This window comes from Zosterops lateralis (genome assembly GCF_965231275.1).
Source record: "Zosterops lateralis genome assembly, chromosome: 1".
In the NCBI taxonomy this organism is placed as follows: domain Eukaryota; kingdom Metazoa; phylum Chordata; class Aves; order Passeriformes; family Zosteropidae; genus Zosterops; species Zosterops lateralis.
This window is the reverse complement of record NC_139762.1, coordinates 40993177-41020331: the sequence shown is the minus strand read 5'-3', so window position 1 is coordinate 41020331 and position 27155 is coordinate 40993177. Positions and strand designations below refer to the sequence as shown.

General features: G+C 37.6%; 1 protein-coding gene across 3 annotated transcripts in view; it reads left to right on the top strand.

Moving 5' to 3' along the window:
• SLC4A7 (solute carrier family 4 member 7) overlaps positions 1-27155 on the top strand; it is a 92735-nt gene that overhangs the window by 20045 nt on the left and 45535 nt on the right. For 2 of the 3 annotated variants that reach the window (XM_083856336.1, XM_083856338.1), the window contains exons 2-3: positions 15720-15801; positions 26963-27106. In XM_083856336.1, coding sequence (XP_083712462.1) covers positions 15720-15801; positions 26963-27106 — 226 coding nt within the window. Of the gene's footprint in view, positions 1-6600; positions 6691-15719; positions 15802-26962; positions 27107-27155 lie in introns of those variants that run through there. The other variant, XM_083856337.1, reaches the window with a different exon arrangement.

The window sequence follows — 27155 nt, the reverse complement described above, 5'->3', positions numbered from 1 at the left end:
CTGTGACCAGTCTGGCCTCATTTTTCATGTAATTGAACCTTTTCTATTTACCTATCAGTGTGTCTATAGTTTCCAAGTTGATAGTAGCACAGAATTTTTGGTTTCTTTTCAAGTGACCGTGTGTCATGCCTACTTTTTGGAGGTAAACAGAGTGATGCTTGTCAAAGTTCATCCTGTGATACTGCATACCACCAGCATTACTGTGTCCTCTAGGATGTTTCCTGTTTGTGTGCATGTGGCTGGGGCAGATGTGCCCCCTCAGCTTCTGGGTGTCCCTTAGTCTGAAAAGCATCTTGTCAGTATGTGTGAGGGCAGGGAAGAGCCTGTGCTTGTGAGAGTGAGCAAGGGCAAAGGGGGCACAAGTGGGAAAGCATCAGATCCAGTGTAAGGCAAAGATGTTGCATTGTCAAAATATTATGAGAAGAGTGGAGGGTGATGTGACTGGTACCTCACCATTTCTCCAGAGTGAGATGTAAAGCTACAGCAGTGGAAGTGTGTGGCTCCACTACAGTCTGAGTCAGACTTTGCTAGAGTTGCCCCTTGGTCCTATGCTCTACCTCCCCTGGGCTCAGCAGTCTCCCCTGCCTGCACCTCACTAGTACTATGTGGCATCCACATTGAAGTGACAAAATACCATCAGTGCAATTTTACTGCTGGATCAGTTCCCTGATCTGGTATGTTGTGGGTTCACATTATGGCCAGCACTAGCACAAAACAGGAATTGCAGCTTTCTGGTACTGTCTGCCTTATTAATAAAAATATGTATGGATTGCTGAAACTTTTTTTTTGGTAGCTGTGAATTTGTTGTTGTAGAGACTTGGTAGTAGACTGGTGACTGGTTGATATTCAGCATGTGTAACAGTGGTAATAATCTGGCATTCATGCTACAAGGACTTCAAATACCTTAATGTCTTCAGTGTATCGTTGGAGATGTGACTTATGGACTTTTTATTTTGTTGGGTTTTGTCTTGTGTTTGGTTTTTTGCTTGTGTTTGGTTGATTTTTTAAAAATTATTTCATTAAAATAATCTGCAGATGACAGCACCCAAATCCTGTATGTTATAGCACTTAGCTAAAAATCTATGATGAAATGCTGCTGTAGTTCATATTGCATGAGCAGACTGTACTTCCATTCTGCCTGCCTTCTTATTAAAATGAAATATTGTTGGCCAGCAGAGTGCTGATTCCTCCTCCTGTATCAGTTACCTATAGATATTGGAAACATTGCCTTACCCTCCCACTATAACTTACTGAGTTTTGATTTGTAGGTAGTAATTTTTGTTCACTGTAAGAATAAATGTGTGTTGTCAGTAAATTATTTATGCAGATACTTGATTTGACTGGGATGCAGTTATATGAATATGGAATCTGAGACACAGGGAGAGCTGAAGGTGAATAATTAAGCATTGAATTCATGTGAATTTGTGAGATTCATAGTTTCACTTTTCTGTGGGATGGCATATAGGTGAATAATCATTCAAACATTGCACCATTCATGGAAATAATTCTTTTATTTATTAACTGCCTCTGGTTGATGGTCTTGTCAAGGATCTGTTGTGTTTGGGTATAGTTTGGTTTGGTTATATTTGAGCAATTTGTCCTAACTCAGAAACTGGGTGATTTGACTTTTTAATTTTTTTTTTTTTCCTTTTGCTGCTTACCTTCTGAGAATCTGCTATCAGGGAAAAACCTTCTTGTGCAAGCACTTTAAATAATGTCAATAAAAACAGATAAAATTATCTGTCTCTTATTATGTTGCTTTGTATCTGGACTAATCAGCTATTCACAACAGTGCCATCTATTCTAGGAAATTAATCTAGAGGATAAGTGTTCAATATTTGGACATTGACCTGTTGGAGTGAATCCAGAGGAGAACCACCAAGTTGATCAGAGGGAGGGAGCACATCTATGAGGAAAGGCTAAGAGACTTTGGATTGTTCAGCCTGGAAAAAGGAAGACTTTGGAGTGATCTTATTGTGCCCTTGCAGTACCTGAAAGGAGCCTGCAGGAAAAATGAGACAAGACTATTTATGAGAGGTTGAAGTGACAGAGCAAGTGGGAATAGGATCAGATGGAAAGAGAATAAGTGTAAATTAGATGTGTGGGAAAACTCTTTACTGTGAGAGTGATGAGGCACTGGAACAGGGTTCCCAGAAAAGTTGTGCATGTCCCATTCCTGGAAGTGTTCAAGGCCAGGTTGGAGCTCCGAGCAACTCTGAGAAAGGTGTTCCTGCCCACGGCAGGGAGATTGGAACTTGGTGATCTTCACGGTCCCCTTCTAGCCCAAACCACTCCATAATTTGGAATATTTGTACAAGTGGTTGTAGAGCAATTAAACATATGGCCTTGCTTAGGTAGTCTTAATAGTGTTGAAACAGCCCTGGTCTATAGTTCTCGTGAACTTGCACAGTGATCTAAGGCTATTTTAGGATAAAGAAAAACTAGAATATCTCAAAAATGCTGCCAAAATGCCAGGAGATGAATTTAGCTAAAGGCAGTATGTTACAGTTGTAAACTGAGTAGCTTTAAATTCCTCTGTGTCTCCCTACCATCCCTCCCTGCCCCCACGCACTCCCCACCCTGCCAAAAAATCAACCAACCACCCCAAAACAAACAAACAAAAAAACCTCCTGGAAATTTAAAAACCCAGGCTCCTGAAAACCCCAGCAAATCAAATCACCCAAGCCTCCCTAGCCTAGCCCAGTGACATTTGCATGCTCATACATGCTGCTGTAAGATCTTGGTGAGGTTCTGTTGGAACATGGTGATTTTAATCCATCTGTACTGAGGGATGGTTTTGAATCCTGGAACATGTACTGGAAAACTTTACACACATCTTTTGTTTTTCTACATCATCAGTGTATTCAGATTAGAATGTGGTGTGATTAATCAAGTAGTGTGTAGTACACTAGAGAACATCGTAATCTTGCTGTTAATGAGAGTTCAGGTTATAAATTTCGGTGGGATCTCTAGAGAATAGGTACTCAGCTGTCCAAATGATGTGCAGTTGTGTAATGTCAGGAGGGCTTAAACTAGTGATCTGCCTCATGTTTGCTCTCAGCATCCTGGTGGCTTCCGACAGCTGTCCTGCAATGTGCTGAGAAACCCAAGACTGCTACTGGGGCAATACACCAGAGAATATCTGCACAGAATACATCTATCTTTTTTCTTCCTTTCTTTTTCTGGAAAGAACCAGTTCCATGTGTACGTGCCGAGGCAAGCTGAAGTGTGCTGTGTAGATTATGACTTGGGGACTAGGTGTTATATAGAAATTGTACTCTGAAAAATACTTGCAGGCAGTAAGACTTTTGGAATTTTTTTTAAATTCATTAAATGATGAGCCACTGCTGGCAAAGGTTTCTGTGTTCCCTTGCTATGACAATAATGTTTTTTAGAGGAATACCCTGTATTTAATTTCTTTATAATAAGAAACTCCTAGGAAGTTTTCTTAAAATGAGTTAGTAGGTTCCCCTTTGATAAGAAGATGAACAAAACCATCTGTAGAGGTGTTTGACATATGAACTTCAAACTTTGTCATACAACTTGCCCCCTTCATCATCTTAATCCCCTAGCACCTTGCCTCCCTCCTGGCTCGCCCCATGGCCTGGGCCACCCTCACCCCCTCCAAAATAAAGCCTCATTTAGAAGTATTGTCATGCTGTCTCATAATTATTTCTTGCCTTTTTAAAGAACCCTTTCCTGAGGAGAGATCCTTTGAGCTTGTTAGATGCTGTCCTTTCATCTGCATGAAGAAGGATGGCAGTGACCTGGGTTAGTTTTTTGGGGCTGCCAATGTTAGAAAAGATAGTCAAGGTATCGTAGACTAATTTGAGTTGGAAGGGGAACATAGAGATCATCAACTCCAAGTCCCTGATCTAATTTGCTCATATAAGGAAGGATTGATTTTGGACTATGGATACAACTCTTAGTACCTCACCTCCCTACCCCCCAAACCAGGATTTTAACGTATTGAGTGATTCAGAGTTTGCAGGGCTGCATGTGTGGGTATGTCAGTACGGTCTCTCTGCAGGCAAACAGGCACTCAGTTTCCTTGTGCTCATATCTGTGTCTGATAGCAGCTGGTCTGCAGCTCATGTGTAAATCCTGCTGAGAACTCAGTCCTGCTTACTGCAGCTACTTTAAATGTCCTGCCATTTCGGAATAGCAGATTAAGCACAGCTCTGCCTGCTAGACACTCTGCAGACCCTGCAGTAAGGCAGTTCACTGCCACTTCATAATGGACTGGCATCAGAATTGCATATCACTTGGGAAAAGATGAAAAGTTTTTCAAAGACCTAAGACCTCACATGAAATACTTTTTTTTTTGGTCTAGATAAGTGGTACATGCTCTTTTGGATCCATCTTTCAAAAATGTGCTTTTATATAGAGTGAGATAAGGTCAAATAAGTGGAACTTGAAGGGGTATAAAAGTAAGAATTAAGAAGGAAAGATTGAAGGTAAAAGTGTATGTTTCATGATAGGTACTTACATTTCTTTTATTTAAAAAAAATGACCTCATATAGTTCATAGAGATTTTTTTGCAGCTTCAAACATGTGGTTAAAATACTGCTCCAGCACAAATAGTTCTGCTCTGAGTTCTCACAGTGTTGTCACTGAACATGTTCAAGGATGTGATGATTTTGAATATATTTGCCTACAGATTGTTTTAGAATACTTCTGTAGTTAAACATGTTGAGACAATTGCAGTTTGAAGTTGCTCTGCTGTTCTGCATTTGATGGGAAGCTTTTTCCTGGTATTTACTCTAAGGGAAGAGCAGACGTTTATCCACAAAGTGTTTTGATATGGGACTTAAAAGACAAAAACTTCCATCTGTTTGAAAAAAAGTGCTTGTATTGCTTCTGAGTGTGGGTTTCTTTTGTTTGTTTTGTTCCAAGACTGAGTGTCTGTTAACAAGGAATTGGTTGACTACAGACTATAAAGAAATTTCAGTAAGCTGCTTCAGAGAGGGTTTTTTTTTTTTTTCCTTTAAGTGCTCAAACCAAGCAAGTGCTTTTTTCCAAACTTAAAAAAAATGGAAAAAAAATCAAATGTGTGATTCCCACCTCACTTATTCTATCCCTAAGGAACAGACAGTCTCTTTTCCCTTCACATACTCACTCCCAACCTAAACAAACATCTTTTTTACTTATAGCAATTGAATTACTTCTAGTACAGATTTATGCTAAGGAGCAGTTCATTGAAGTATGGGAAAGCCACCAGGACACAGTTCAGCATGGCTGTTTCAGTCTTCATCTGAGCAGCTGAAGAACTTCATGAATCTGAGCTCTGTGTTAGGGAAAGAATAGGTGTGATTTTGGGTGCCCAGTTTAGAAGAGATCACTAAGAGATAGAGTATCTGATATTTATGTTTAACTTTGTGCTTCCTGTATGAATCATTTAGTTTATGTATGGCAGCAGGGAGCCTTCAATAGCTTGGAAGTTAAAAGATGCATACGTGTGTTAGAGTGAACTTCTATTTACAGAGTGGAAACAAACTACTTTTAAACTCTGTCAGCACTATCTGAGAATACTTTCATTAGCCTATGGTTCGAGAATTTTCTGGACTGAGGCAGTGAGAGGAACTGAATGTGGCCTTCTGCTTTCTCTACAGCTAGGTGATAAATACCATCTTCATAGTTGCACAATGTATTTGCACCAAGTTCATGGACAGTATGTTACTTGTTCTGTTTTGTCCAAGTTGGTTGGGGTGGCACCAGTCCAGCTTCATTGCTAGAGTTCTCATCAAACAAGACATAGGAGTGTAAGAAGAAAAAGGAACAAGCAAGGCAGTGGCATGTCTTAAAGATTAAGTTATAGATAACTCCTTAAAGAGCCAGTTTTCCTGTGCATTTTATGATGGGACAAAGAGATTAGGGTATGTCAGTGATAAAGAGGGAAAATGAAATGAAGTTCTGAATTTGATCTGCTGGAGTAGAAGTTACATTTTTCAAAGGCTGGCTTAAGGAAGGAAAAAAACCAGCTACTCATGTAGTACCTGAAACAGAGACACCTTACTCTGGGAGGACACATAAGATTAATTGCAGCTAACATCAATGCTTTTTTACCCTTTCAACAGGAGGGAAAAAACTCGATTTTTTTCTTTTTTTTAGGAGCTTGTTCAACTCTGTTGAACAAGAATATATAGCTCATGTAAAAAAAAGAAAACCAACAAACACCTGCATTGGAATGAGCGTTCGGTGAGAGGTTGGTAATACAGCTATAAATACACTTAGCAGATGTTTGACTTCTGGGTTGTTCTGTTCTGAGACCCGAGGTACAAATGCGTTTTGTGGTGCTAATGAAGTCTTGGATCAGAGCAAAAATATTACCTTGGAGCTGTTCTTAGCAGCTGTTGATGCAGAAAATTTGAAGCGTGGAACTCAGTTTCAGTTCCTTTTTTGGTATTCCCTGAGCTGGAATTGAAGGCATGCCGTCTTGCCCATTCTGCCGCTGTGCGACCCCGCGGTAGCCGCAATCAGTGGCCTGGGAGATGAGCGGCTGGAGCGGGAGCGGTTGGCTGGGGAGCAATTTCCCGGAGTACATCTGTGTCAGGCACAGCGGGCTAAAGCAGTCATGTATGCGCAGGCTCTGATCTCTGGGGAGGTTCATTACAGGGTCTCGTACAAGGGCATTCTCTGCTTCTGCACATCAGCATGGAAGAAGCTCGTCAAGGGAAGAAAATGCAACGTGTATGTAAACAGCAGCTGTGTAACGTAGTGATGGCTCAAATGTGATTTGATGCAAGTGATATTTAGCGGCTGTAGCTGAGAATTGTGTGCTACCTTAGACTCGGTAGTTGTGGAAGAAATTTTTGAAAGATCTGATGGTAGAGGTAGTAGTTGGAATAAAGATTTCTGTATTAGGGAAGATATTTGCTGTGTTGTTAGAATTGCTTAATCATAGTAGCCAGCTTAATTCAGGAAGAAAATATACTCTTAAAATTGTGACAGTATACTACCAGACTTTGAGAGTGGTTGAGTGTTTTGGATTTGGTTATTTTTTCTTATGCATTATTTTGAGTCAACCTTTCTTAGTTTGAAGGTTATCAACTGTGGCTTTGCTTAATTCTGTGCGAGTATAGCAGGGATGTTTCTGGTAGAGAGCCTTGAAATAGCCAGTTAATTGTTCCTTTTTGACAAAAAAAGGAAGGTGAACTTAATGAGCTGTGTAACTGTGGTAAAGTGTTCATGGAGATAATATTCTCTTCAGACCTCAGTGGCACAGCTAAAAAAAAACATTTGTGAAGATTTGTACAATGAATTCTAATATTAGCATTCTAGTATTAGTATTGTACAGTGAATTCTGGTATTGCTTAGCTGCTCTATGGGTTGTCATTACCACTGCCATGTAACTGCAATGCAGCGTGTAACAGGGATTACTACTTTAAAAGTTTCCTGGAAATTAAAATCTATGGGGTGAAGGTTTCCTAAGGTGTAAAACTCCAAAGATTCCTGAATTATTTTTTATATCACAACTAAATTTTATATTCTCTTGCATACGAAAGAGTTTGATTTAGATGTATTAGAGTGCATCAGATAGCAGTGGCCTTTTGTTTTGTCAAGGTCTCTGTAGTACAGTGCTTGATTTTTAGTTTTCATTGTGGTGCTGCTTTCAGCTCTGGACACAAAACTATCAAGCATCCAGATTCCTAGAAGACTAGGCAAAGATATGAGGTGACAAGTTGTAAACATTATAGTACTTCTCCTTTTTTTACCTGTAATTTCAAGAATTTACTTAATTACATTTAAGTGAATGGAGATAGGATTTTTTTTTTTTTTGAATGAAATTTAGTACTGTGAGGCAGTGATAAAATGCAACTTTGTAAAATAGCTACTATAATAATAGATATGCAATTTGATATCTTGTGTTGGAGTGGTGACAGTATTTGCTAAGTTTATGCATGGTGGTGAATTTTCTGGCTTGCAGAATACTTAGACTTAATTCAAATGGGCCTCTAATTGAATAGAATACTCACTTGTACCTTAGTCATACTTTGGTAGGAATCAAGCCATCCCTTTTTTTTTTTCTAACTCAGTTTTTTTGATGAATTGCTGTGCTGTGCCGTGGTTGATAGCCCATCACAATCGTGACCAGTTTCTTGTTGCTATTATGTTTCCTTTTCTTTCTGACTTTTTCTCACAATTTAGTTTTCTATTGTGATTAACACAAACACTTGGTTCGCTGTCCAAAGACCTGTTTAGTTTTTCTGGGATGGGATGTGGCTTCTCTGGCATGTTGTGGTGCTCAGTGTGACCCTGGCTGGAGTAAGGCCTGCTAGAACTGAGATAAAACTACTTATAAACATTAGATTTCAATAGTGCAAGAATCAAAACATTAGCATGTTTACAAATGCTTTTTTCCTGAAAGGGCTTGGGTTTTGTGGTGTTTAAGTAGCACACATTACACATCTTTAATGCCCTCCATATACAGTTTTGGAAAATTAAAAGTACAATGAAACTTCTGTGGAGTCTGACTGAAGTCTGTTGATATCTTTTGGACATACTCATGCAAACAAGGTTTGTAGAGCTGTTGTGTTTATTGTAAGTCTTCTAGAAGCAGATTGGTCAGATGTATTTAGTAAGGTAAGCTGAGTAGTTAATTAGAGGATTAGTAGACTAGAAAAACGTCTTAAGTATCCCTATAACCTCTTCAGTTATAGTTAGGGTCTTACTGAAATAAATCTAAGTGTCACACCTTCCTGTGAGGCTCTGAGTGTAGCTTTGATTAGGACAGGCTGTCATTTACATGTGAGGATTGTTGTGTAAAATAGAAACTGTATAAGCACAGGTAAAATTCACAGGGAAATTGTGGGTGTGTGTGGTGACACTAAAGCCATAGAGCTGAACTAGAGTCATTCCTGTAGTGCCTGAGCAATGCCCTCTGCTAAGATAGTAGGGGAAAACTCTAGAAAGCAGCTGTTCCTGTGCAAAGGAGAGCATAGAAAATACAACTGAGGGGGAACCCACCAACAGTATGCTTCCTATTTTAAACCTGGCAAGTGTTCTGTTTGTGAATTATTATTAATTGTGCTCTCATCTGTATATATTTAGAGGGGAAGGCCAGCTAAAAATTGTACGATGACAAAATGAGACAGGGCTCATTTATATTTGGTGCATTTTTCCCGGGCTGTTAGGTTGAAGTGCTTGATTTAGAACTGGTAGTGTTTCATCACTGGCAACTTCTGATGATACACTATTGCTGCATAGAGACTCTGCCCAAAGAACTTACTTCAAATGCATTTATGCGATCACTTGTGCAGTTCAACTAAAGAATACCTTCAGTTACTGTTATTTGGAAAGAACTTCAATATATATATATATTTTTTTTTTTTTAAATTTTTTTTTTTTTTTTTTTTTTTTTTTTTTTTTTTTTTTTTTTTTTTTTTTTTAATTTTTATCCTGGGTATCCTTCAAGAAGGCAGCAACTGCCCTCCTGCCTACTGTGGGCTCATCTTACTTCTGGTTTAAAAGCAGAATCAGTCTGAAGGAGAAGTAACACAATATATTTAGAACTTACCAAGTGCTGCTGTTCATTGTTCCTGAAGATAAACCATATCAAGCCCTTGCTATTTACTCACTTTTAACTAAGGCTGCTGGTGCTGTGTATGGGTAGCAGTGGGAGATCTATGGGGTAGACCTGATTCCTGCCTGAAGTAGAGTGATTGTCATTCAACTCTGCATACAGTGTACAGAGATGGCCCTAACAAATACTGCTTTTCTGGTTTCTTTCCTTATCCCTTCCAGGGTTGCTATCCCTGGTAGTGTAAATCTCCTAAATTTATGAGTCTCCATCGTTGGTCTTACCTGATTTTTACTCCCTGAAGTATTACTTCTTATTAACTTGCAGCTCTGGGAGGTTGAATGGATGGAGAGGGGGTGGTATGTGCATCTGTAAATTGGAGATGTATTTTATTTCCTGACTACATGGAGTATTATGTCTGCTTAGAACAGTAATACAGACTTCTGAAACAGACCACTTGGGAAATGTGGTTATGAAAATGCTTTATGAATTACCCTGCGGGTTCTAAATTACCCTGAGCAATGTATGTCAATACCTATGTAACAAAACAACTGAGTTTATCTATTTTTGAAAAAGGTCAGTTTTAAAATATTTTATAGATGTACACACACATACCTAGATACATTGCAAAGCAAGGTTTGGTAATTCTTCTTTGGTTATCTTTGAGATATATGGTCAAAATGAAGATTTTAATTCCTTTTTATAGCCAAGCTTTAATTTTCAAAGCAGAGCAATATCAACAGTTTTAACGTTAATTAATTTTTTGGTTTGTTTTTGTCACTGGAGCTTCTTCTGATGGATGTCATATCTGTCTCCTGAATGCAGATCCCACGAAGGAGGGCTGATAATAAAATGAGTCCTGCTTTGGCTGTGCTTCCTAAGGTCAAGCCACCTTTGACACTGATTCAGTTTGCACTATTGCTGTGGCCTCTGCTGTTGTGTGCTCTTGCAGACAGCACATGGATGGATGGTTTGATCCAGCTGAACTGCTCCTATGTACTTACTGCTGGTGAAAGAAGTAAGACAAAGTGTGAAAGGCAGAATGCACTGTGCACAGGTTCTCATATGCTGTTGATCTTGGTAAATCTACAGCAGTGTGCTACAAAGGTTTGCCAGCTGGGTCTGTAAGCAGGGTGTGCTCCTGTTTTGAGAGGAATGATTTGTTGGTGCCACATTCCAGCCGTAAGAGCTAAATCCTGTCTGCCAGATCTCTTGTGCCTACAGAAGTAGAGATGTATCCATGGGTTCTTGTGGGAAGGAGAGGGGAACTGCTTGCTTTCTCTTCAAGCCAGAGAGATTGGGATACAGTTACATTCACAAAGCAGTATGTAGGACCGCTGGGATGGTGTAGGTAGTTGTATTAGAATATTATTAAAATAAGAAATGTTAAACCGTTGGCTAGGGACAGATGTATAAAGGAGAAATGTTGATACGGAGTACATTCCTCTGTCCCCATCCTGAGCTGGGGTTAGTTTTTGTGGGTTGGTTTTTGTGTTGAGGTTTTATTTTGATCTTTTGTTTTTCCTTTATTTGCACCTACTTAAACAAGTGCTGCAGTGAAGCATGAAAGTCATAATGTAGGATTTTTTGGGGGGAGGAGGGATAATGATGTTTGTAGAGGCTTTTTCTTTGTTTGTGCCCTCTCATAAGCCCTACTTACTTACTTTCACGAGCACTAATACAGTCCCTTCTGGTGCTGCAAGTCATTCCCTGGTTCTCCTGGGGAAGAACTTTGGTCTGAGGAAATGTAAATGGAGCACATAAACATTGACTTAGTTAAGTAAGAGTCTTAAATGTTGAGCTCAAATTATTCTTGCCATGGTTACTGTATTGCTCATAGATTTCAAAGATTTACAGTTAATGGTATCAGCCATTTATGATCACTGTCTATCACCAGAGTGATTTGACTGAACTGTATTTCAAGTACCCTAAAAATGTGCTTCTAGCAAGCTGTCTGTCTTGCAAGTGGCTATTCAGTGATGCACTTTGGCAGTGTGCCTGTCTGGAATCCGTCGTGTGTGTGTGACTGCACAAGGTTAAGTGAGTTGCATGGTGAGAAGTGCTTGCAGAGATGACAGTGGAAACTTGCCTTTGGATTTAATACTCCATGCGTCATATTCGTGCTAGTCCTTGAGACTACAGCTACCACATACTGCTGCAGGTTGTCAGTTCTTCAAACTCAGTGCTTTCCCTAGAAAATCATGCAATTTAGGATTGACTCTTGTTTCAATAATGGTTTTAAAAAACATGCAGCATTAATGTGGTAGATACCAAAAGTGTACTGTACTAAATGATGACAAATGCTTGAGAAGTAAATAAGTAGTGCTAACAATTTCTGATTCTTGTTTTTCTGTAAGGGAGAATTACTCTTTTCTCACAGACTGAGAAAAGACATTTGGAAACCAGAGGTGGCAAGAAGAATCCTACTGGGAGTCTGCTGGAGCACTGAGTATTTGAAAGTCTTGTCTGATCTATGGCAGTTGAAAAGGGATTTCTTTTTCATGCTGAGGAGAGTTAGAAGGCTGAGGAGATGAATTCTAGTGTATGCAGGCAGCTCTAGCTGAGTATGAAGGTTTTACTGGAGGTTGTTTCTGCAATATGTTTGAGTATCCAGAGATCCAGTATTAGGGAAAAGTATACTTAGTGTATCATAATACAATGTAGTGTATCTTAATACAATGTGCTAGGCTTTTTTTTTTTTTTTTTTTTTTTAGTACTTTGGACTTGTTCTTTTTTTATAAATTACCTTCTTGTTTAAAAAAAAGTGCAAACCAAAGGTGAAAGCTTAATCTCTCCCTAGGGCACCTTGATTGCTGCTTATGTGTTTTTTTCTCTCCTTCTCAATTGTTCTGTCTTTTGACTGAAAATTAAAGTTACGTACATTCTAAATTAGTCTTGAATTTTACTTTGGCTTGTCTACATCAGCTGTATTTGAACATCTACAGGATAGGCTTACGTAAAGTTTCACATGCAGTGAATAATAAACTGCCCAGGAATACTTGCTTTAAGCTCCAGTCATTCTCTGCCTAAAAAGGGGAAGTGGACAAGTTTTCCACAATCCCACTGTTCTTTGTTTATGTAAAAAGTTCAGAAAGTCGATGAGAGAACTAAAATGGCAAGTGTGAAGTTTTCCCTCCCTTCAGTGCCTTTAACTGACATGATGGATCATTTATAATTACTGGAAATGCATGCCCTACAGACTTTATTTTTAACCAGGAAATGTTGTAGTTTGGAATTACTTTATAATATATTTAAATATTTTTTATTTTTTTTACCTGACCTAAGGCATCAGTATCTCATCCCAGTATCACTGGGATTTGCTCTTGGCATCACAAAACAGATATGTTAAAATGATGCTTTGTGTTTTTCTGAACAAAGGCTGTAAATGATATGCTTCCTTCATGTATGATATGGTTGTTAATGGTTTATTCTTGGAAGAGTCTTTGCATATGTTGAGTACTTTGAGATAGTGATAGAATGATTTGCAAGGGCACGCATGCCTTCCTGTAATCTAATCTTAAAAGACATGTTAACTTTCACATGATGTGGTTTTTGAAGGCTGCTTCTGTATGTATGAGTTTGGCAGACAATCTCTTTTACTAAAGCAAAGGGTGATAAAAATTAATAATGTGATATAGGGCACACAGCAAATCCAGTTTCAAAAAGCTATTGGGAGATAAAAATCTTTCTTTATGTGTGTATTTTTCACACTGTATGTAGTTTTCTACTGGTATGGAGTTGTTTGTATCATCTGGAGAAAAACTCTCCCTTTGCTGCTCAAAAACTGTGTTTGGCAAGATTCCAAGTGTCCTAAAAGGACTGCTGGGGATGGGTGTGTTTAGACAGGATTTTTCAGCAGTCTGTGGCTGTAACCATGAAGCTAATTGTGGAACAAGTTTTGATAGCAGTTTTCCTATTACTGTTTTTTTTTCTACTCACATATAAAAAAACACTTAAGGTAGTTTAGAGGATTTGTAATTCTTCCATCTGTTCCCATCTCTACTTGGGGTTTTATGGTGATGTGCATACTGTATGTGTGTCTGTGAACAGGAGTGTACTAGAGTACACTTGATTTTGGTGTATAGGAGACAGGAATATGCTATTTCCCCCCATATTCCCCTCTCATCTTATTACCATGACACTTGAAAAATTTCCACCACTTCTTTATTAACAGGTCCTTGGAACATTTCCACAGCCTAACCCAACAGATATCGCCTCAATTTTTAAAATTGTGGCTCTGTGGAACGTACAGGGTTTTGACTTTTCCAACCTGCATGCAAAACTCTACTGTCACTACAGTGCAGCAGCAGTGACAAAGTTAGGTTACCATGTAATGCCTTTCTTCAGGGATGCCTCTGAAAATGCCTGTTTTCAAGGACACAGCTGAAAATTGACTTGTATTCAGTTTTCAGAGATTTATTCTGGCATGTGCTACTCTTTTCTCTTGTGTTTTTTACTTTTTATTTATATAGTGCCAGCTACTTTTGGTTTGTTGTGGTCTAGATGCATCTAACCTTTTTTTAAACCTCATCAGAATTTTTTTCCCAGCATGTTGTGCTTATCCTCTTCATATTCTTTAATCTTCTTTCCTCAGTAGTTAAATATTTAGATTGTAGTTAAATATTTAGATTGTTTTAATATATATGCACACAATATACTATAATAAAGATATTTTTTTAAGATCAAGGAGTTCTGTGTTCAAAAAAATTTTTTTTGTGAGTGGGAGTTGATACAGTATCTTTTAGCTTGTACCTGTTACACGCAGGTATGTTGTTTTTCATCCATGCCACTTTCCTGTGAGGTGACAAACTTGTTCTATATATAAAGCAATTGCATAATTCTAAGGCCAAAGTTTAATTGAATGTCAACACTGGTAGGGTTCTCAGTTCCTGTAAGACTCCTGATTTAGGCTTCTGTTTTTCCCTCATGAAACCATCATCACAGGTCCTCTGTGGATTGATGTAGATGCATCAGATGAATGTAAATGCTGTTAGAAGCAGTGATCAAACAGATAAACTTGTGAATCTAGCTGTCATATGGCCACAAGAGAAATCATTTTGGTGAGCTGATTCAGTGGAAAACAAATCAAGTTGTTAAAAAAAGCTAACCTCCCACCCCCCACTAAACAAACAAACAATAAAAACCCCACACTGTTTCTTAAATGCTTTTTATCTGATTTCATGATAGTTAGGTCTGACTTAAGGAAAAAAGTGTGTGCCCAAGGGAGCAGAAAGATCAGGGACAGTAATCTTTAGCAGTTAGCCTTGCCCTTATATTTGGATGTAAAAACATTACCCTGAGGTAGTTGTTCTTTTGGAGAACCAGGTCCATCCCGAGGCTGTAATTTGTGAGTTGTGAAAAGTGGACTTGATTCTAAGGAACACAAAGACGTGGAGAAAGGCAACTTTAATGTTGTATTGTTGTCAAGTCTGAGATGGGCTTGAGATTTCTACTACTCAGTTACTTAATTTTTGTCAAGACTGAGCAAAAGGCAGTTTTAAGGTCTGCTTTAATGATATGCTAACTATGATTAGAGGACATGTTCAGAGATAAGCCTGTATCTATTTCAATTACTGCACGTTATGAGTGGTGTGGTTTCAGTAGTAATGGAAGCTACAAAAGTCTACTTGAAACTACTGCTTTTTAACTTTGTGGGTAAAAAAAAAATTAAAGTGAATTAGGTTAACAAACTGGCTGCTGAAACCTGAATGAAGCAGTTATTTTGATATTTCCAGAGCTGTTGGAAAGACCTTAGGCTGGATAACCTAACCTTTTTGCTAACCCTTGGTTCAAAAGAGCTTCTTACTTGTGCTGGAAAATCTCACACAGGAATTGCCCCCTAAGGAGAAGACCTTGAGATCTCTCAGTATTAACTTCTGTATCTTTTTATAAATCTACTGGTTATTTTATTTAAGTAGAATGATTGCTGTTGAATAAAAAACTAAGAGAATACTACCCTTTTGAAGTGATTGTCCTGATTGTTGATATGATGAAATCAAGAGCGTTGCAGGAGGAAATTTTATGCCGTTTATCTTATCTGTTAGTTTACTCTCTTTTCCTTCAATACAGGGTAATGTTTTCTTGAAAAATTGGATGGATAGGTTTTCAGTGACGACATACTATTTCAGAACATACTTAGGAATTTAAGAAAAAGTATTTCTGTTTAGTTTTATCTTAAACTTGTGTCTTGTTTCTTCAGGGTCATGATGAAGAAGCTGTCGTGGATATGGGAAAAATCAGCTCTACTATCAATACAAATTTTGAGAAAGAAGAACTAGAGAGTAAGTTTGTGGTGGTTTTCTGTTTGCTTAACATGAATTTTTGCCTAGGGATAAAAGATGAATTTTCCTTGCTAAAAGGAATCAAAATTTTATGGCTGTCATGAAATTCTGGGAGTAAAACTGGTGAAAAGGAGAGGTGACCTGCCCTGTTTTTGTCTCTGTGCATGCTGGTAAATATCCACTGTTCTAATCTGTCACCAAAAGAAAAAATTATTGAAGCTTTCCAAGGAAAGCCTGCTTCTAGACTCAGATTTGAAGAAATTATTCCTGTTGGTAAGTAATTTTCCAGCATGAATGATGTCACGTTCTGCAGAATTAAAAGTCAGGAAACCAGGGTCATGAGGGAGATGTTTGTTTTCTTTTCTGAAAGTTAAGTACCCTTGTGATTGTGGTCATGCACTTCAAATACTGAGAGTCTGAACAGACATATTACTGTCCTGGTTCCATAGTAAACTGTATGTTCCACAATCTGCTGTCAGTAAAGCATTATGGTAGTTTTCATTATTTGACTCAAGATCCCACATCTAGCAATAAAAGTAGCAATGATTTAGTTTCATGTAGATGAATGTAAAATTAGATATTTCATCTGAGACATGACTTTTTTTCTTACTTCAAAACAAATTAGTTTGGGATGAGAATTCATGGATCTACTTAATGAACAAGGAAAAGACTAGGCACATCCAGTGTTAAAATCTTCATTATTTGTCTTTCACATGGAATGCTCTGAAGCTTAATTAACATTTGCAGAATGCTAGAAGGCAGTAGATTCACTGAATTGTACTGACTTGTTACTGCTTCAGCACACTGGAAAACCATAATGGCAGCAGTTTCTAAGAGAAGTTGATTTAGGTTGCTGTCACATTTTTCTCTGTCATGTTTTTTATACTGTGGTGTATATAACAGGAGACAGTTTAACATGATTGAAGTTGTTTGCTCTGTTGCAGTCATACTCTTGCTCTGTTCCCTTCATTCTGTTACTATTTTGTTTTGTGCTAACACTCCCATTGGCCTGACCAAACCAGAAGCCCAGCTAAGTGTGTTAAGCCATTGGAAAATTCAGTATTCTGACAAATGAAGATGATAGAGATCTCAACAGTTGAGCACCCAAAGTGCTACACAGATGGATGTGTGCCAGAGCTGAGCAGAGGAAGGAAGCATGGATGTGAGGCTGAGAGATCCAGCAGTGGAGGCTGTGACAATGCTGGTTTAGATGGGGTTCTGCTGTAGGGAAACCACTGCCTTGGCTGTTTCTGCAGTTGAATATTCAGTGCAAATTTAAGCTGTCTCCTCCTTAATTTCTTTCTCTTGCTTTTCTCGGGAGATGACCCAGAAAAAGTGTGTGTATGTTTTGCAGGGAGGCAGGGGTTAAGGGGAAGCAGGCATCCAGCTGGAGTTGTGTTGGAGGCAGCAGCCTTAGCAGCTGTAATACCTCGACCACAAAGAATGACATGGGAATGTGCAGCCAGATCACTTCCCCAGTCTCTTTCAGAGCACATTGTAGCAGTGCTTCAGCTGGTACAGCACAGCAGTTAATCAAGATACTGGGTGGAAAGGCAGGGGGATCAGGGCGCTTGAGGCAATTTAAGCACTTGGATGACTGCTATGGAAAATATCCCTGTCTTACCCATAGCCAAAGAGTAAATTAAGGTGAAATGTAGACTGCTGTCCAATGAACAATTGAGTCAATGTAGCCCATTGAAAGGAGGAGTTGAGATCTCACTGTCCTCACCTTGCTCTTAGCCATGCAGCCTTATCTTTTCTTTCCCTCATTCATTTTGGAGTGGTCCAGTGTTTGTGTCTCAATGAAAGAGGAGCTGGCTATACAGAGGTTTAACAAAAAGCTAATAAGAAGTATCTGACAAGAAAAATGCTTTGCAGTAGGATTATGACATACGTGAAGCTGTATATAGGCACACATTTTCTTGTATAAATAGGAATTATTCTTAGTGCTCACATATATATTTTTAGTATCTTATGTATTTGTAATAATTAAATTCTTTTTAGGTAGAATGGGGAAGGGAGGGGCAACATATCATTTGCCTTTTATCAAAGTGAAAACTGTTCCAAAGTAAGAAAAAACATTTTTCTTTTCTTCATGAAAAGTGTGTAAGTATGATTGTTCAACTCATATAGTTACCTTCTCAGAGATTCTTCAAATTCAGGATGTTTTAGAGGAAAAATTTATGTGAACGTACAGCTCTGTTTAAGAATTCATTATTTATAAACTGTTATGATGAAGGTAGGTATGTGGAATTTTTAGGTTTGGTTTTTAATTCTGGTATTAAAATCCTACAAGGGGAGAAATGGTATTGTTGACTGCAAGCAGTAAAACAATTCCAACTAGTATTATTTTTCTTTTCTGACACAATCATTTCTTGTAGGCTTGGGAAGCCCTGTACTAAAGCATTGAGCATTGGAAGTGCTTTAAGACTTGAAACTATTTCAGTCTAGTCTTTCAGTATGTGTTTCTGGTGACTTGAAAAGGAGTTCTAGGAATTTTGAACCTTTACAGAAGGTGTGCATCAATGTATTTTCAGGGAGAGTCAGCAAGCAGTGAATTGAGTTCAGCTCTGGTGTGAAGAAGCACCACACCTTTTAGAGCCCCCATGGACAGGTGATACTTAACCCCTTTAAAGCATGTGCAAACTAATATTCATAGTTTTGATGCAGTAGAAGGCATAATTTTCCTATTAGTACTAAAGGGAAGGTTTTATGGTGTTGTCAGTATTGGATACTTGTATTTTCTGGAAATTTTGTGATGAAATATTAATGGAAAGAGAAACATGCTAAAGGGGGAAACAGATCTTGGACTTGGAGCTTCTCAAGCTCTGCATTCTATTTATGGTTGCTGGCCGAGTGTGGTACCTGTCTGGAGTGACAGTGTTTAGGTTAGAAAGGTTAGACACAGGCTGCTTATTTCGTAACACTCTTCCCATAAAAGAGTAATGGTTGGAGATGGTAAACTGCAATTGTGGGCAGACTGTGTGTGTACACTAAATAAAGGTACTGCACTTTACTGAAGCTGCAAGGCCTTATTTTGAATTAACAAATGTCAGTTTACAGAAGAGCTAGAAAGGGGAATAACATCTTAAAATAACCTTTTTAAGAGCACCTAATGTTCTTAACTTGATGCCAGGGTCTTTGAGCTGCAGTGAATGAGAGTAATAACAAAGTAAGCCAGGAGTATTAATGGCAGAGGTATTTCATGTGATCTTGTAAAAGGTATTTTCTGTTAAATGATGTTTAAGGAAAACTTAAACGTGTGTTAAGGTGTCTGGCTGGATACTACCAGGATGCGTATTTTAAAAAGTGTAGCTACTTTTCGACCTTGATTTAAGGATACATTTGCTAGATACAGTTTAAGGGAAATAGATACATTGTTACTCTTAGCAGGCATCGCAAAGATAAGGCGTTTACACATAACAGAGGTTTCATTCCAGAAACAGTCTTGAGGTCACGAACGTGTGGCTCTGTAGACTAGTTTTCTGTGGCATAAATCCAAGGACCAGCTTTCGAGAGTTAAGATGCCTTAATAGCTATCTACTCTCACATTATCCTGTGGCAGGTGTAAGTCATGTTTACATTTTAAGTGACCCTATTATCTCTTTTACCTTGATGATCCTTAGTTTTTATTTAAGAAAAGAACTGTGCTTTTCACTTAATCTTAGTTAACAAGGACAGGTAATAAAATAATCCTATATTTTTTTTATCCCCTTAAGTGAATATTGTAAATCTAAGTAGAAAATTTGCTGTACAAATGTTTTGCAATTTGAATCTTTTAAAAAGTGTTTGACATAAAACTGTGTCCTGATGTTTTTTTCCCAAACTTCTTTTATTTGAAAGAACAATATGTAATGATTTTGTTCCGACTGCACCTGAAATGTTATAAAAAGACAGCTACTGCTAACTATAATAGTTTTATAATCTGAAACACACGTAAAATTATTATTAAAGTAATACAGTCATAAAACTGAAGTTGTACCAAACAGCACGAACCAAAACTTAAAACTTGAAGTAAACTTGATAGTTCCAGATCATTCAAATATAAAATTTTTGAGATGAGGCAGAAGAGACTATTTGATTCTGCAGCCTATTACTTCTTGATGACTTTTCATAACCTTTACCTTCTTTAATCCCTTAAAAATTAGTTGTTCCAAAAAACTTGGCTGAACCTGTGCCTTGTTGGATATTAGAACTAATAATGAATGGATGATTTCTCTATTTGCAGTTCACTGAAAGCTAGTGCTTCATAGCAGTTTAAGCTTTTAAAGCTTAAACTTTAATTTACAAAATAAGAAATAAAACAAGGGAAGAGTTTCAGTTTTTCTCAGGAATGGGTAACCCTTCTATGAAGCAAGATTCCATCTGTAATGTTTTTCATATCTTAAAATATCAATAGATGCATTTGGCAAACCAGTCTATTTAAGCACTTTTACAGGAGAGGGGAGTGATCAAATTTGTAATGACAATGTATTTGTGACCCATTGATGAAGTCAGAAAATTTTCATTTCAGAAGTTTCTGATGAAATAATTTACAAGAACAGTGTTATGAATGTGGAAGCCCAGTGTCTTTACCAGGGAGATGGGAACTGATACTTTTTAAGATCCGTTGCAACCCAAACCATTCTGTGGGTTTATGTTGTGTTTAGTGGACAAAGGGCTGATCTTGAATGTTGATGGGTGTTCTACTTGAATTGCTTGCTTCTAGGTTTTCTCTCCTCCAACAAAAACAAGTCTTTGAAATTACCTTGTATGTGTATCCTTTTTCCTGAGCTCTGCTGCAGATACAGGCTGGACCAAGGATCCTCAGCTCAGATAAAGTGTGGGGCCCAGCTCTGGTCTGGCTTGGCTGTGCAGTGCAGGGACGGCTCGTCCCCCCTCCCATGGGTACCAAGGGCTGGCTCCTTTCCCAGGCGAGAAGGATCAGTGCTGGCAGTGAGCCACAGGTGGAAGTCTGTGCCAGAATCCCTGTGTGGCACTGCCACCCAGCTTTTCCTGTTACTGTTCCTACCTGCACATCTAATGTAATGGCTGATAATGCCTTCTTGAATATCGTTGATTGTGTCTAATAGAAGTTTTAGAGCATTTTTCTCTATGAATGCCCTTATGAATTCATTTGGTTTTAAGTCAGGAAAAAAAATCACTTCTTTGTGTAATGAGAAATACGACATTTACTGTTTTTGTCTGCATAATATGCCAATTTTTGTCATGTAGTGAGAAAACACTCTTCCTGAACTGCTTTACCCTATGCTATGCTAACTACACAGTTCGTGATTGTGCTTCTCAGTTTTATCAGTGTGAGTATAAAGAGTGTATTCTCAGATAGACCTAATTGCTAGAAGCAGCAGCAGATTTCAGAGTACAGCCCAGGATGTGTAATGGATTCTAAAATAAGCTGTAGTGTGGAGAACCTTTGGGTTCCAGTCATGGCATGCAGCTATCCTGTGAAAGAATTTTCTTTACTTCTTTCTACAGGTTCGGTTAGAAAATTTTATCTCAAATGTTTAATTCTGAGAGCAGGAGATAGCTTTTGTTAAATAGTTCCTTTAATAAGAAGAATCCATGGTAATTAAAGGACTTCATAATAGTCAATTCATGCATGGAAGACCAAGATTATATTAAATTATTGTATATTCACTTTTGATACATTAATTACATAGAAAATAATACGACTCTTTCTTGGGAATGTGCATGAGAAGTTTATAAAATAAGTGGAAAATGCTGTTTGTTCTGAAATATTTAGTTTCTTTCTTAAGCTAGGAACTTCATTATCAATACTAATTTGTGCATTTAATTGCATCCTTCAGAAATAGGGTATTATTTTAAATTAGAAAATTAGCATAACAGAAGTATTTTTTTGTGAATTAATGACTTGAGTGATTTTTCATTATAAATAATGAAAGGGGGTGGGAGGGCATATGTGTAAAGGCATTTTTCTTGTTCCTTAATTTTTACGAGAACCAGGAGTATTTGGAGAAGTCCTATCGGCTGTGAAATTTTTAAGGGCAAGAAAAGACACTTTTGTTCTCATTCTTACTTCTTCCATCCACCTACTTTTCCCCATTTGTGTGCTTCTACCTTCAGAGCAGTCTTGTGAAAAGGTCACGAGAAGTTGTGCTTGTAGATTGTGTTGGGCTTATTTTTGTGCATACAAGTCCTCTCTGTGATGTAAGGGAAATTAATACCAAGGAATGAGATGCTGTGTTCCAGATCTTTCCTACTAGGGTAATGCACTTGGAGATGTGAGTTCAGACATCAAACAGCTGGATTTCTTCCCTGTTTTATCATCTTAAAGGGCTGGATTAGGATCTCTCCTGCAGATACTCCACTTTTTGCTGGAACAATCCATGCTAGGATGAGATAGATTATGACATTATTTGATTAAAAAAAAGGCTTCTGTATAAAATTATTATTTGAAGATTTTCATTTAAAATAGTAATTCTTGTCACAAAGTTTTAGTCTTCTGCAGACTTCAGAGCTTATTGAGAAGATGGGGTCACACTGATGCGTTGTGAAAGGGTGAGGGGAATCACACATAAGTTGCTATACTGGAAGTGGTAGTTGGATATTAGGATGGTTTTTTTTTTTTCAGGCAGTGTGTTGCTATAGGTTGCCTAGATAGGCTGTAGAACATATGTCCTTAAAAATACTAAAAGGATGTCTGTCATCCTAACTAAACTGGTCAAAATCATAGCTTCAGCTTTGAAGTTGGCTGTACTTTGAGCAAGATTGGACCAGGTAGCTCACCTCCAAATGGTCCTTACATCCATCATTAATATATATGATTGCTCTTTGTTCAGATTTCTAAGTAACAGGATTTATATGAGAATCCACATAGTTATAAACTTGATTTTCTTTGCTTTTCTTTGTTAAAATGGAGAACAATGTCCTTCTTTCTATGAAGGTTAAAAGGCATCTAGCCAAAGAAAAGAGAAGGTTCTGTGTGGAATTGTAATTAAGGCCTAGTGGCATCAGGGCATTTTTTGTTGATCTCTCTCAGACTTCAGAAGTTTTCTATTACCATTTTCGTAGGAGCTCTGGGGAAAAAATCAAGAAATGCAGAGCATTTTCTTTTCTGTACATGTTATAGGACCTTGGTCAAACTGACTTTTGGAGTGAGACCAACCATGAGATTGGAGATCAACCATGTGAGGGAGACACGTTTCAAGTTCCTGACATTTAAGTTTGTTTCATATCGATAAAGGCCTTAAGTAGTAAATACTCTCAGTGGATTTGAGCAGCTAAGCTTGGATAAAGTCATGTTGGATTAAAATGAGCAATCATCTCTTGAGCTTTGTATTACTAAATTTAGTATTGGGCAGTCTACTAATTCTATTGATTATTGGTTTATAGTAATTCTGTAAGAAGCTTTGTTTGAAAGTGGTACTGAGCTACAGACATTTACGTGAATAAAGATTTGAAGGTCAGATAATGTACCTTTTGAACTTTAAATGCAATATTCAAGTAAAGGTTGTGTCCCTTTTAAAAATAACACCCGATTCTAGAAACTTGAATCCCAGCCTTTTTAGAGTTAAATTTCTTTCAATTGTTTTCACTGATGATATATTAATTTTATATTAATTGCCTTTCTTGAAGGTTGGTTTTATAATTTTGTTTAGGTTAGATTTTTTGGCTGTGCTGAAGAATATCATGTTATTTCACCAACTCATTGGGAATGAATGAAAAAAAAAATGGCTATGGTTTTGTTTCATTTTGCTTTTCCTTGTAAATTGTATTTATAAGTAAGTCTTTATTTGTCCATCTGCAAACATTATTATTCCTATCTGAATAATGAAACTTAAGGAAACACAGACCTACTCAGTGCAGCGATCTTTTTTTATAAGGCTTTTCAATCCTTTGCTTTATTGAGTTAGAATCTAAGTTAAGCTTATCCAATTTTTATTATGTAGTTTTGTCCCACCTTTGGAGTTGAATATGTCTGTAACCTGGTTTTGGGTAATCATGGCATTATACTCAACGGCAGTAGTTTCAGATTTTCTAGACAGTAGTTGAAATGTCTTTATTTATGTTTGCTTATTTATATATTTACTGTTTGTGGTACCAAAATGAAGGTCCCTTTTCCTAAGGAGCTGTCAGGTGCACTGATAAGCTTCTCTTTGCTGTAGGTAAAATTTTCTTGGTTAGTCTATTGTACTGTCACCCCCACTGCTTGCTCTGAAAAAGAGGCTCTTTGTCAACATCAGTTTTTTTCTTAAAGTTATTCTGGTAGGATTACATTGGATTGTGATCTCTTTTACTTTATAAATGCTGAACATCATTTGCTCCTTGACATTTTGTGTTAGTCCCAAAATACCACTGCAGATGTCCGAACACTTTGCCTATTCAGAAGTGGTTTGGAGAAGGTATTGTTGGTTTACATTATTAGCCTGCAAGACTGTGTCTATGTGTGAAATAGTCTCACAGCAGTCACTTCTGAGCAGTGTGGGCTGAAGGGCAGAACAGTAACCCATGGCTAGGCTGTTCCTTGTCTCTGTGAGACCCTTGTTTGTTCAGGTAGCAAGAAGGTGTTTACTTAAATCTTCCTTTTGGAGTTGAACAGCAATATCAGATGTAGGTTGTGGACTGACTGTCCGGGTTACTCACTTGGCAGTGCCTACTTGGTGTGCTTGAGGCAGCTGGACACGATTCTGTGGTTCTGTGATAGAAAAGCCATTTGCTATGGACACTCGTTTGTTTAAAAACACCTATTGGTTACTTATTTCAGCTCAGTTTTCCATAGCTTTTACTTGTATCTTTGCAGCATATCTGGTCTCCTACCAACTTTTCTACTGGAAAATGAAATTCTGTCTCAGTGCAATTAGGTAAAATGAGGTAGATTCCTCGTTTGCTTGTTCCACCTCTCCTCCATGCAGCAACGTGGTCATTGATTATGCAAATGGTCACACTATTACAAATGCCAGGTTTTGCAATAGCAAGGTACATTGTTTAAGATGGAGATCCTTGGAAAATCTGTGAGGGATTTTTGTCTCTTATTTGTGAGAACAGCAGAGACCAAAGTGTGTGGAAGGTCTTATTTCTCAGGGAATAAAATCATGAACAGATTCAGATTGCTTCAAGTTTTTTTTGGTTTAAGGTTGGTTATTTTTTTTAGTGCAGTGATCAAAACATATGCTTAAAACAGTCTTATTAACAATATTAAAACAAGCAATTATATAAAATGTCTCTGTTACTAGAGTAATTGATCAATTACTCAATTTATGCTAGAGTTTCTCTTAGGAAGAAATCCTGCAAAAAATCCGACATTTTAGCAACAAATAGAACTCTACAAGTGTACATATAAACTGTAGTTTGATACTTGCTAATTGAATATATGGAATAAAACAGAAACCCTAACAGGCATAGTAACAGCACTTGCAGTGAGTGGTGGCTCACTCAGTTGCAGCTTTGAGTGGGATGTAGTGAGTAATGCAGTTATTTTTGAACCTCGTACTTTTGCTTTCCCTATGCATAAGATTATTGTATCATGATGGCATCAGCAACATGACCATTGTTAATGATGCCCCCTGATCATATTATATACCAAGTGCAGTGATTTATAGGTGTCACATTGGCATTAATTTCTCTGGGAATTGCATTGTGCATAGCAGTCATGGAGGGCAGAGGTCAGGTTGCTGGGCAGGGGCTCGGTATTGTTGGAAGAAACTCACAAAAGACATGTCTTTCTCTATAAATAGGACTGGTGAGTGCTTCAAGAAATTAATCTCTTTTCCACTCTTACATGGAAACAAATGGCTTTTAATATGCTTAATTTCAGATTTGGTCATAGTGCCAGCAGTCAACTCTAATTAAACTAGTGTTGGAAGTGTGTCAAGAATTGGGTCTTGTTATATGAAAAGGAATCTTTGATCAAATTAAGTAAATGTTGAACTTATTTGTGTTAATAATGATTTTTGCTTGTATTTTTAATCATGTAGCACTGTAAAGATACATAAGACTTCTATAAAGCAGTATCTTTTTTGACTTTGGGATTCTTTTTTGGGCAATACGCTTGACATCTTACCACTTTTTTTCTTTAAAGCTCTATAATCACTAGGAATTTTCAGTATCTTTAATCTAGTGTGTGTGTGCTAGGCACACACATATATATGCATGTATGTGTAGTCACAATTTCTAGGGCTTGCCTGCATAATGTAAATTTGCTGAATTTACATCTGTCTAAGAGCTGGACGACCACTTCCTTTTCCTTTGGTTAATGTCAGTCTTCCACAATAACTCTTCAACACTGTGAAACAGAGTATTTAGTGTTATAGTTAATTTGTCTCTTCCTGTGATTGTTTGTTTAAATAGGAATTGAAAAGCCTATTGTACATGCTATCTCCATTTCAGGAGACATGGTAGTAATATGTTCATAACAGTCAGTTGATTGATATCTTTTGCTAAGATGTTAATATTAGTATTGTCTTGATGTGAAAGGTCAAAGGAAAATTCGCAAGATGTTGAAAGTACATGTCTTAAAGAGAAGTATGTATTAATTTGAGGATGTGCTCCTAAATTTATTAAAACATTCTAGAACAGGGAAAAAAACCCACCCCAACATCTCTGGAAGTTATTTGACGTGTTGACATACACTTCAAAACAGAAGTTCCTTTTATGTCTCTGATACTAAATTAATGGTGTAATTGAATATGAGTTGCACATTAATGTGTTATGTGCTGCTTGAAGAAATATTGGCAGCTCTTTCAAGGACAGAAAACCACTTGCAGACTCTAAATGAAGGGTAGTTTCTTGATGAAGTTAATAAGCTGAACCAGGAGATTTTTTTGCCATTCTTACAGCTGTCCTGATATGAATCTCTGCCAAAAAAAGAGGACTATCATGTTATTTCTCTGCCTTGGCCTCGTCTTTATCAAGTAGCTTCTTTCGGTGTTACAGGTCAAGCTTGTATTTCTGTATTATCTGTTTCATACCTGAATTCTTAAACTGAATAAGAATATGACCTAATTTATCAGAGAAGTGAGTCTAGCACTAGTTCTTTAATACCCTGGAAGGACAGAAAGGAAATGGTCATGTTAGTTCACCAAAGGTAATTTTGTCAAGTGCTTTTGGATTTTTCTTTCTTAAACCCCTTGTATTCAGATACTAAATTTGGGCAGTAGGTCATTTTTTGTTTACTGGTGTCCTTTTAAACTTTCTTAAAAAGGCCACAGAGCTGTGTATATTGGAGTTCATGTCCCACTTGGAAAGCCAGGCCGTCGACGGCATAGACATCGTGGGCACAGGCACCATAGAAGAAAAAAAGAAAAAGAAAATGATAGAGAGGATGGCCGAGAATCTCCATCATATGGTAAGGAATTTGTTGTGCGTGTTCTTCATGTCTCCTGAAAATAAACTTT